General features: G+C 34.8%; 1 protein-coding gene and 1 long non-coding RNA gene across 3 annotated transcripts in view; one reads left to right on the plus strand and one right to left on the minus strand.

Moving 5' to 3' along the window:
* Nucleotides 1-12,596, plus strand: part of LOC138701540 (lysosomal alpha-mannosidase-like) — a 123,784-nt gene that overhangs the window by 65,445 nt on the left and 45,743 nt on the right. Inside the window, exons 7-8 of one of the 2 annotated variants that reach the window (XM_069828538.1) lie at nt 521-654; nt 5,936-6,146. In XM_069828538.1, coding sequence (XP_069684639.1) covers nt 521-654; nt 5,936-6,146 — 345 coding nt within the window. The remainder of the gene's footprint in view (nt 1-520; nt 655-5,935; nt 6,147-12,596) is intronic. The other variant, XM_069828539.1, reaches the window with a different exon arrangement.
* Nucleotides 1-12,596, minus strand: part of LOC138701541 (uncharacterized) — a 90,824-nt gene that overhangs the window by 21,801 nt on the left and 56,427 nt on the right. The gene's annotated exons all lie outside the window — the stretch shown is intronic.

The following is a 12,596-nucleotide window of genomic DNA, read 5'->3' on the forward strand; positions in this document are numbered from 1 at the left end:
CACTATTATCACCATTATCATCACTGCTTCCATTGCCACTGTTATCATCTTCAGCGGTGATGACAAGTAACAATATGACATGCGCCCATTTAATTCTGGTGTTTCTAAAACTATTATTACTGTACCAGTATTGTGTCTGACTTATTCTCTGATGAGGTAGATTGGTGAAAAAATTCTTTTCTTTGGGTTAGTAATCCATTGCAAGGTAGATTTGTAGAAAATCTTCTTTCCAAGATGAATTCTTACCAAATATGGAGTCCCAATTCTACCTCCTATATAGCCCTTCTTTGGTAGAGCAACTAACTTCCAAAACTACCTAGCTTGCATTAGCAGGTCCCTGTTCTTAAAATCGGATTGCACCTGCTATTCTATTCCATTTAGAACTTGAACGTTTGTACCAACTTCAACATCCTTTATAATTTTAACAGTGGACAGAACTCGAGTGCTAGTAGTGTAACTTTGATGTTGTGAATGGGTGTGTGCGTGTGAATGTCTTATATCTGTCACTTGCCTTCTGCAGGTGAAGAAATTCATAGCTTATGCCAAAATGCAGGCCGGAAATTACACCACAAACAACATCATAATGACCATGGGGGAAGATTTCAATTACCAGGATGCAAACATGTGGTTTAAAAACCTGGATAAACTTATTCGGTAAGATTGTATTCCTCTCTTAAATCTGAAATATTGTTTACATTGTTTGTGGTTCCAGTATAGAAAAAAAAAGTTTTTGAATCAGTTTTCATCTTCAGTATTGAAAATTCAGATTTATCATTTATCATTGTTTCATTCTACAAATTGAATGTTTTCATGTTTGTCACGTTTTATAATTTTAGAGTCATATTAATTTACTCGAATATATCTCAAATTAAATATGATATATCTTTGTGTAGTTAAAACTCTCTTAATATTTCATCCCAAAAGCAATAAGTTTTCAATCATATTTTAAAATGAGCTAAACAAAATTACAAGATATTTTTAATGACTTGGTGAATTTGTTGTATAAACAACTCTCCTTTGTTAATTCGCGGGTGCTCGTGTAAAGGGAGTTAAGTATGAATTGGATAAACTGGAATAAGTACAGATTTGAACTATCCACAATTATTTTTCTCTTGTGTTAAAGGGGTTAAGTAATTCTTCCATCTTTGATGCAGTTACAGTGCTCCATATTTTGTGACAAAGGGGTTTTGTTCAATACCAAAGAAGAGAAGTTTACATACCTTGCAATTTGACTTAACCCCCTTTACACGAGCACACTCGAATTGAAACTATTAATAATATTTTATTAACTAAGGTAAAATACCATACGGTACTAGTTTCAATTAACACAGGAAAGTTGTTTACATAACGAATTTACCAAATCATTAGTGACCAAGTGTTAAAAGTGTGTACCAGTATTCAAGATGTAAATATTTTAAATTCGACTTTGAGTGTAAATAGATTATAAATTAATATTTGGTTTTATCCTTACAGTTGTAGCTACATGATTATGTTAAGCGCAGTGTTAACAAACCCAAACGAAAAAAAAGATATCACTTAGGAATATAGTTATAACAATCAATTTCATATGCTAGAATAAAAACTAAGTTGTAAATTACCTAGTTGACTGGTTTCAGCTTTGTATCAGTCATTATCACATGAAACACATCAACACAAGAAAGTGGTTATTCTAACTATATTCCTAAGTGACATAAAGTGTTAAAAGTGTGTAATCAAAATGTATAGAAAAAATATGGTTTCTTGTAACTGAGTTTAGATATGGCTTAGCAATACCATGAAAGAGAATATAACCAAACTGTGCATGTGATAAATCATTTCATAATACTGAATATTTATTATACAGAAGAATTCACATAAAGTTGCAATCTCTCATATTATCGGAAAGATTAAAGATTCGAGCACTGTTCTTTAAACATTTAAACATTTTGAAGAAGCATGCAAAACGACACTCTAAACTCTTAAACTAAGGAAATAGGATTTTAATTAAATAGAAGAATAAAGGTATATTTGTAAATGGAACATAATATTGGTACCGGTACATTTTCTAATGCTGAATTAAAATAGAAAAAAGATAGTGTAATAATCGTGCACTTAGAAAGATATTAGCGCTCTAGTATAAACACAGCACCTTTTTGTTATTTCTAAAATACAGTATTATTGCATTTTTAATGGCGTTTTATATGTTACTGTTTTGACTATATCGTCTTTCATTTATATGAGTATTTATCCTTTATCTTTTGAAAAGGTGGAAAGAAGCTTTTGTGATCTAGTCCTCTTTGTAAAAAACTGAAAGTTGAACTTTATAAAACAGTTACTGGTACATTACTGGTTGTTCTGTATGATGTGGAACTTGGACTGTCACTTTGAAAGAGGAATAGAGGTTAAGAGCATTCGAGAATAAGGTGCTTAGAAAAATTTTGGGGCTAAGAGGAATGAAGTTACAGGAGAATGGAGAAAGTTACACAACACAGAACTGCACGCATTGTAGTCTTCACATAACATAATTAGGAATATTAAATCCAGATGTTTGAGATGGGCAGGACATGCAGCAAAACTGCATACTATAGAACAGCCGTGGCGAAAATGTGACTCGCGAGCACATTGTGGCTCGCAATGATAGCTGTGCATTTCTCTTGCTTCCTACAACTCTCAGTCACTGGAGTCAAACTCCGTTCCATTTGTATTTGTCTCTAACCTGCGAGTGGCATATGTCTCTCTCGAAACCATATACCTCTACAAAAACGAAAGTTTCAAGTAGGATGGGAGGACGTATTTTTTTGCTGCCAATATGATAGGAATATTAAATGTATGATTTGTTCACAAGTATTACGAAGAAACGGTTGTGTAACATAAAACGACATTATACAACATGTCACTGATGAAATATTAAAATATTATTATTATTATTATTATTATTATTATTATTATTATTATTATTATTATCTCGATCCTTTTTCAGCAGATGTATGAATAATGCGGTTAGATCTTCAATTTAAACTCACTGATTTACAATGTGATGTTAAATGAAAGCTAGATGTAAGGACTTGACAAATGATGAACTTTTCAAATCTTTGCCAAAAAATAAATATTCGAAGCTTCGTTCTTTCACTTGCTCTTTTGAAGCCATGTTCGCTATAACTTACGTTTGTGAAAAATTATTTTCAACACTAGAAATAGTAAAAACCAAATTTAGATCACTACTGATAGACAAATACCTTCGTGATCAAATATGACTGGCAGTAAGTGATGTAATTCCTGATTTTGAAACTCTGTTGCAGAGACATTCTGAAGAAAATTAATTTTAGATTGTGACAATGTATCCTATGTTTTCTTATTCATTTCTTTCTTCGTTACACGTACTAAACATTAGTTTGTAGCCTTGTACTGTATAAAATTATATTTAAGTGCTTGACGTAAGGAAAATGAAAATCAGTTATTAAGTCAGACAGTTGCTTCACTTCCCCTTCGGGTGTCCGCCTCCCTCCATAGGCGCTATGCACGTTGCAGGTTACACAGTGGCTCGGCGCATGATCACATTTTCGCCACGGCTGCTATAGAATGTTAGTTGGAAGACCTGAGGGGAGAAAGATCTTTGGGGTGGTCGAAATGTAGATGGGAGAATAATATTAAAATGTATTTTAGGGAGGTGGGATATGATGGTAGGGACTGGATTAATCTTGCTCAGGATAGAAACTGATGGCTTATGTGAGGGTGACAATAAACCTCCGGCTTCTCTAAAAGCCATTTGTAAGTAAATAATTTACCCACTGTCTTCTTAATGTTTTATTTACGGTACTTAATACCGATTATTTAACTGAGTCTGTGAAAAATAATTTTCAGAAACTGGAAGATACTATTGTATTTATGAGTCATTTAAAAATGTGTGACTGACAACAATGCTAGTATGGGGAATTAAAAACTAATACGTTAATGTTTCCAAAATTTTGTAGCATTTTACAATACGTTTTATTAGATTTTTATCGCTAAAATTTGCTTTATCTCCATCTAAATATAACCATTGTAAAATAGCGAAGCAATAATTATATATTCCATTACTGAAGTGCCAAGTTTGTGCTATTAAGTGCTCTGTTTTGCTTGGAAAAAGTGATACTATAACTCTTGACTTAATTAATCAGGCTTTCACCGAAAATTCCTTGTATTTTCAAAATGATGGAAGAATTACAACAATAACAAATTGATGTGTAAAATGGGCCTCCACTTAGTAGAAGTAACTCCGCAGTTTCAGACGAAGATATGAAGATAGCGCAAGAGGTGCTGTAAAAGATTTTCCTATGGGAATTGTGTACTTAGAAATGTCAGGAAAAAGGAAAAGTCTTAAAATGCGACATGTTTTTATACGAGGAGGATGTTACATGATCTGACTGAGGATCAGAAAAGAAAACAAATGGAAAAATCATTAAGCACACATTCGATACCCAGCCCCGGAACAATTTTTCCCTCGAAATTATTCAAATCAACTTTACAGGGAGTTATACCTGAAAGCTTGATTTGCATAATACACATCACTGTTCGTTAACAGAAATCCACAATTTATGTCACACAGAGTTAGTGTGCACTCAAGTTGGTTGCTTGACAGTTGTCAGCGCACTTTGAGGTCTGTGGATACAGAGGGAAAAATTGGATCAGTGTCTGGTAGAGTTCCCGGGTAGCTCAGTTGGTAGAGCGTTGATACGTTTAACCAAAGGTCCCGGGTTCGATACCTGGTCCCGGAACAATTTTTCCCTCGAAATTATTCAAATCAACTGTACAGGAAGTTATACCTGAAAGCTTGATTTGCATAATACGCGTCACTGTTCGTTAACAGAAAACCACAATTTAAATCACACAGAGTTAGTGTACACTCAATGTTGGTTGCTTGATGGTTGTCAGCCCACTTTGAGGTCTGTGGATATAGAGGGAAAAATTGGGTCAGTGTCTGGTAGAGTTCCCGGGTAGCTCAGTTGGCAGAGCGTTGGTACGTTTAACCAAACGTCCTGGGTTCGATACCCTGTCCCGGAACCATTTTTCCCTCAAAATTATTCAAATCAACTATACCTAAAAGCTCGATTTGCATCATTAAGCACAATGACGGGATTTTCAATAGCATCATCACATGATGAGAGACACTTTGATCCTGAAACAAGACAATAGTTTTTTAAATATAGAAGCACGCGGATTTTTCTCATAACTCTTCCCTTCTTTGGCCCTAGACGGATTATTCTGCGACATTGAGTCCCCTAGGGACAAAATGTCAATAAGAAGAGATATGAAGGAAAGGACTTTTTTTCCTGAGAAAAGTTGTTTCAACTTTAGAGGTGAATACAACACTGTAAGAAGTGTATCTCTTTACAAGGAATCTACAACGAAAAAGAGTTGTCATGGCAGCACCAACCTCTAATTCTGGAGATCAAAGTAAATCCATGAACTTTTCAAACAGCCCTTATTCTTGTTATAATTAAACGTGTTGAATTATGTGGTATTATGCACGGACAACCACTAATGTTTCGGTACCGGTAGTGTATATTTCAGAAAATTAAAACAAAATTGTTAATACATTATCTCCCTCTATTTATAATTTCACCATCGAATTATATTTAATTTAAGAAACTAATTTCAGTTTTAAATAATTTTTTCTCAGCTATGTAAGGATTCATAGGACGTCATTTTGCATCTTTCGTAAAATGTATATATGCCTACAAAACAGTGTTTAAATATGATAATTTTGAGAAGTGTCAACGTTAGTGAACCAACATGTGTAATTTGATTTCAAGTCAGACAAAATAACACTTTATTGTAAATTTTATTTTACTTTATCAAACATCTAATTAATTTTTTTAACGTCGTGTGTGATATGATCAACATATTTTGACGTATACTGCTTGTCATTGGAAATTACTGAGATAAATCTGATCTTTTCTTCATGTTGTGTCTACAGATATGTGAATGCTGCAAACAGCAGCATCAACGTGTTCTACTCGACGCCATCCTGCTACTTAAAGGCCGTGCATGATGCACGGAAGACCTGGACTACTAAACTGGATGACTTCTTCCCCTATGCCAGTGACCCACACACATATTGGTCAGGTTACTTCACTTCACGACCCACACTCAAGCGCTTTGAACGCTTAGGAAACAACTATTTGCAGGTAGTACCTACAAGGTATCAATATTACACTTACAAATTAGCATTATTGTATTTTTTATATTTGTAGATTTGTGGGTTTATACATTCTTAGATTTATGAACTTACATTTTAAATGTATAGATTTAAATGTTTTAATTTATAGGTTCTTAGATGTACAATATATCAATTCCGATTGTTATTAGTGATGTGAAGTTTTAAATCCTATGTACAGTATGTCAGACATTTTGCTTTCTGCACGCCTTTGAAAACACAACGTTGTTTTCCCAGTTTTGTTCTTTGGACAAGTTTGTGGTCTTCCACTTCTCCAGTCCACAGAGGTTTCTGTACTTTTGGGATCTTCACACTGGAGAGGAATATGTCTTGCAGCTACCTCTAGCTGCTTGCAATTCTGCAAATTATATTATCGTTACAAAAGCCCATCAGTCACGTGTTCTCTAAACTAGTCATGTTCCATTTGAGGAGCGTTTTTTCAAAACTCGATAAATGCAAAATTTGAAAAATTGAGTTACACACACCATCCATATAACCTATGTGTTCTTCATGATCCCATACAATCATTTCTCTCTAAAGACGATATTTGCCTTACTTATAAATAGGGAAACTATGAAGGTTTTTTCAAAACTCGGTAAATGATCAGGAATAGATAAGGCAGAAGTCGATAAATGCAGTAAGGAAGAAGTATTTCCATTGTAATAATTTTATTCCTTACATTTCATTCAACTTCGCACAGATGTTAATTAATTATGTCTACGAACTGGCGGAAAGTGACTTGTTCTCACAGGGTTGTTGACAAGTTTCATTTTCATTCTTTGAGAGGTTTTCATTGTGAATGGTGGTGTTTTTCCTGTGTTAATAAACTGAGTTTTCATTATGAATATTTCTTCGGAGGATTCTGATACTGATATATATGTTGAAGAATGTTTCTTGGGAAGAAAATCAAGATGCAAGGAGAGTCAGCCAAAAAGAAAGATCTGCAAAACTAAAGAGGAACCACAAATAAATTGCAGTCATGGACTTCAGAAGTTAGCTACAAATACCAAAGGAAAGAAAAATTGTAAAGCTGCTGAGCTGTGTTATAATGACATCATCACATTTCATCATCATGTGGCATCTCTAAACAAAACTGACCAAGATAAATTTCTGTTAAAGTTTATGGAAATTTGTACTCCTAAACGCAGAATAGTAGCTACTGAAAATGCCAAGCGGAAGAAGAGAGTTTCAGTAAAATATACCATCAGAAAGAAGAATGGTACATTATTGCCTGTTTGTGCTGCAACTTTTCAAGCTGTTTCTGGTATGTCAAAGGACAGATTGTCTTACCTGGCTAACAGGTTTCATGAAATGGGGAAAGTGCCAAAAGAAATGCGTGGAGGGAATAGAGCAGGAGAAAAACATAAGGAACTCACTCTTGCCATTAAAAATGATATAAAAAGCTACAAATGTAGAGAAAGTCATCATGGTAGGGGAAAGTCTAAGAGGGGGTGCTTACCTTCTCATCTTTCAGTCAATAAAATGTGGAAATTTTTTTGTGCAAACCGGAATGCTTCAGGTTTGAATCTCTGCTCGTTGTCCAAATACAAACGAATTTTCTATAAATGTTTCAACTTGTCATTTAAGACTTCCCATACCGATACTTGCTCAACTTGCAAAATGAATCTACTGAAGATAAAAGCAGAACAGGATTTGGAAAAAAAGAATGAATTAAGGACAAACTACAGATTACATAAACTTCGTGCGAAGCAATTTTACAAAATAATGAAAGATGATAATGCAGATATCATAAAAATTTGCTTCGACATGCAGAAAAATCAGCCTTTACCAAAGCTATCTGTTAGTGAAGTGTTTTATTCTAGGCAAATATGGCTATACAATCTATGCATCATGATCCATTCAGAAAAGCAGAGGAAAGAGGACATTACTTTTTACACGTGGTTGGAAACAGAGTCCACAAGAGGGTGTAACCAAGTTGCTTCAGCTTTGTTGGATTTTATGTGTGACCTGGAAAATAAAGTGAAAAATGGAGGGGCCAGTACGATTCATCTGTTCTCAGACTCCTGTAGCAGCCAGAATAAAAACAGTGTCATGATGGCTACACTAACTGCATTCTTGGAAAGAAGCAAGAAATTTAGCAATATTATACACTTCTTTCCTGTCCGGGGACATAGTTATATGGCTCCGGACAGAGTGTTCGGCAGGATAGAAAAAAGTTACAGGCGGCAGGAGACCATCACTTCACCCAAGGAATATTACGACTTATTAGAGGAACATGGGACTTTGAAAGTGCTAAACAAAGACTGGAATGTCAGAAACCTCAAGGAAAGCTCAAAGAAAGTACTACGGTCAAAACTGCCATTTAAGATGAATAGTCAACGTCTAATTATGTATAAAAAGAATCTGGATAAAGTTGAAATTTCAGTAACAAGCACTTACTTTGGAGATCTAGTTCAAGTTGAAGTTTTGAAAAACAAATCTTGCCATCAGATAATGTTAAATTCGACAGTTCTCCCAAAGAAAAGTGCAGTGAGCAAAGAGAAGAAAAATGATGTTGCAGCTTTACTCAAGTACTTCGAAATAACTGACGATGCAAGGGATTTCTACAAAGATGTGCTAGAAAGCAACTGAAAACAAAAAAAAAAAAATAAAATAATGTTCAAATAAAATTTAATTTAGATTAGGTAAAAAAATGTTATACAGTTTAGCAACTTCATGATACATATTGTTTAGTTTAATGTATGCATTATTATGTATCTAAAATAAATGATGTAACAATATAAAGAAAAAATGTTAAATTAAAATTAAATTACATAAAAATGTTATTCAGTTTACTTTATGTAATACATTGTTAGTTCAATGTATCCATTATTGTGCATCTAAAATAAATAATGTGTGTATGTCAAAAATCAATAAATACTGGAATTTATGCAAAAAAAAAAAAAACAAAAACAAAAAATAGACAAAAGAAACAGGATTACATGAATATCTTCCACTCACTACTTATCATTTATCGACTTTTGAAAAAACCTTCATAAATTGACAACTGATTTCAAATAGTAAACAATAGACTGTAACAATTTTAATTACGCCATCTTGTTCATTTATTCATTGAATTACATGTGCTGAAATACACATATTTTTAAATAAATAATTCTTGTCAAAAAACAAAAAACGCATTTTCTGAAAAAACTTGTTTTTGCATATATCGAGTTTTGAAAGAACGCTCCTCATTTATTATTAGTCCGATGGTTCCTTTTAAAAAGGCGTTTGTCTGTTTGAACTCTTGCCATTTTATTTTATTTTTTGGTGTTCTTGTTTGTCTCATTTGCGAACTGTGGGTTCTTATCATCACTCTGATATCATAAAACAGTTGTGTAGCTGTTAAAAGACGTATTTGCTCCGATATCTGCTCTTATTTCCTTTAATATCCTGATGAGTGATGCTAGAAACAAGATGAAGTAAAGTTCAGCAATCATATATTTATTTTTGTTATTTAGGGACACCTGTGGTGAAGTTATGATATGGCGATAATTAAACAGTAGTGGAATGAGGTTTATCATGGACCATGACTGAACAACAACAACAACTTAGAAGATGGGAAAGGAAAATTCTGAGAAAGATTTATGGTCCTGTTAAAAAAACAAAATAATTGGAGAATCCGTAGTAACTTGGAATCAGAACAAGCATATAAGGAACCTACTAGTGTACGAGATGGCCAGAGAAACTTTCTACGTAGAAGACATCAGACTCCAAATACTACTGCAATCGACACAACCCTACAAAGACCTCCTAGAGAGAAGAGAAGATAAACACTGTACGATAGACCCCGACTTCTACGCTACAGGTGCTATGGTAGATAGGAACTGGACTAAAGAAAATCAGACTCAAAGACATGCAATAACCCGCTTCGCAATACATGGTTTTCACCATAAGTTGTGCAAGACAAAAAGTTACCATGAACCGTGTGAAAGTTGTGTGTGTGAATTGTGCAATTTTAAATGTGAAAGATACCATCTAACAAAGTGCAAGAATAACAAAAAGTCTCTAAATGAACACGCAAAGAACTGATCTAAACAAGATCTCAAATGCCTTATCAGGCGCACCTTTATTATTATTATTTTATTATTATTATTATTATTATTATTATTATTTTACCACCACCCCCGCTGCCGCCGCTGCCACCACCACCACCACCACCACCAACCTAATATAGTAACTTCGATAAAAATTAGAAGACTTGAATGGGTAAGTCACTTAATTAGAATGGAGGACGAAAGAATGGCGAAGATGATCTTCACTGGAACACTGGAGGGGAAGAGAGATAGGGGTCTTCCCAGATTGAGATGGTTAGACTGTATTGAGGAAGATTTGAGGAAAGTGGGAATAAGGAAATGGAGGAAGAGGGCAGAGGACAGAAGTGATTGGGCTACTGTTTTAAAGGAGGCTATAGCTAAACTATAAGAGCTGTATGGCAAAAGAAGAAGAAGAAGAAGAAGAAGAAGAAGAAGAAGAAGAAGAAGAAGGAATGATATTTACTCTTGGTTCACAAGTAAAGAACCTTCGTTGCAGGGTTGGGTTCAGGAAGCCATAAATCTGACTGACACGCTCCCCCAATTAGTGAAACTGTGGACAAAGATACAGCCAGGAGACCGCCGAGAATGCTGTGTTGTGAATTTTCCATTTTTGAAAGAATCCAACCAGTTGCAAAAGAAAATACATTTAAAGAGTCCAGCCAAGAGCAAACGTGGCAACAGCTTCCCCGAACTGGCCTGTCAATCATTGTCATCTGTGCAGAAGTGGTGTGAGGCCAGGGTTCTTTACTTGTGGAGCCGAGAGTACAAGGAAAACACATGCACTTCACCCACTTCGTCTATCACAGATCTTATTTGCCAAGGATTTGAAGCATGGTCTGTTTTGGTTATGGCTTTTGGATTTGAGAAAAAATAATTCTTGTACTTTTGCCCTCATTCTTTGTTTCAGCATAATGCTAGTTATTTCCACTATTTGATAAAACAGCTAAGTGCATATTTATGCAATAGAGACATCTGAAAATATCGTCTGTAAATAAGAATATGACAGATAAACTTCTCTGAATAATATTATATTACGTGATAAGTATTGTGATATTACGTGATATATACAAATAATCATTTACTTACTTCATTCTTGAATACACTCTTTTAACACTTATATAAATTAATCACTGATGTACTTTAAGTTATTTAAAAAAATAAATAACGACTTCACTGTGTTAAGATTATACATTTTTGGTGTTATGTTAGTACCTAATTTACAAGTTTCGATGTTGTTTGCATCATCCTCTGAATCCTAAGTCGAGGACTCAAGGATTCGGAGGATAATCCTAAGTCTATGATTCTAGGATTCAGAGGATGATGCAAACAACATCGAAACTAATCAGTCAGGTACATAACACCAAAAATGTATAATGTTAACACAGTGAAGTCGTTACTTATTTATTGAAATAACAGTATATTAGCATTTACTTACATTTATTTAATTTATCACGACTGTTTTGTACAATAATATAATTCCCAGAATATACCTCTTCCTCCATTTTTAAACATTTTCATAGAACTATGTTCATGTAGCTGTCGTGAAAGCAATTATAAGTCTATGGAAAACCATTTACAGCAGTGGTTCCCAACCGCTGTGCCCTGGCATCCTAGGGTGCCGTGTGATTAGCTAAGGGATGCTGCGAGATAGTGAGATAAACCAAAAAAAAAATTACGGTCTACTTGAGCCTAAAGTCTTCTAAGGTCTTGAAATAAAATAAGTCAAATTAATTACTCTCATGTACGACAGATGGTGACACTGATCGATTCATTTTGATGATTCAATTATACTTGTATCTGGCTCCTGCAGATGGCATTACAGCCAATCCCTGCCGAACATTCCCGACTCAGTATACTAGTATAGATTACTCGCTTCCTCACGAACATCCCGAGACTTGGACAGAACAATATATGAAAGTGTACGACTTTTGCTGCTGCTTTCAGTTGTTTTCTTCGTGTTGATTCACAGTGTTTTGCTATGGATAAGTTCATTGTTAAATGTGTGTGTGTGTGTATGTGTGTGTGTCTAATGCCTGCCCACTTCACTTTGCGTGATTCGAGTTCCGCATATTGTGGATAGATGGCAGAACTGTGACCCATTTTCAAGTTGCACACCACTTTGGCAGGCCACGTTATGCATGATGTGTGTCTGTGAAGAATTATGTCATGTACTAGGGTGAGTGTTTGTGTAAGTGTAGTGTAGGGAATGGATGAGGATGGTGATGAAGGCGAGGGAGGGAGAAGGGGAAACCCAGTGCTGGCATGTAGCATACTCCTATCGAATAGCACCAAGGGGACCACCAGGCTTAACATCCCCATTTGACGGACGAATCACTATCAACAGTGACATATGCCTTCTCTTCATATGCACTGCTGAGAGATTA

Source organism: Periplaneta americana, chromosome 6, assembly GCF_040183065.1.
Source record: "Periplaneta americana isolate PAMFEO1 chromosome 6, P.americana_PAMFEO1_priV1, whole genome shotgun sequence".
NCBI lineage: Eukaryota > Metazoa > Arthropoda > Insecta > Blattodea > Blattidae > Periplaneta > Periplaneta americana.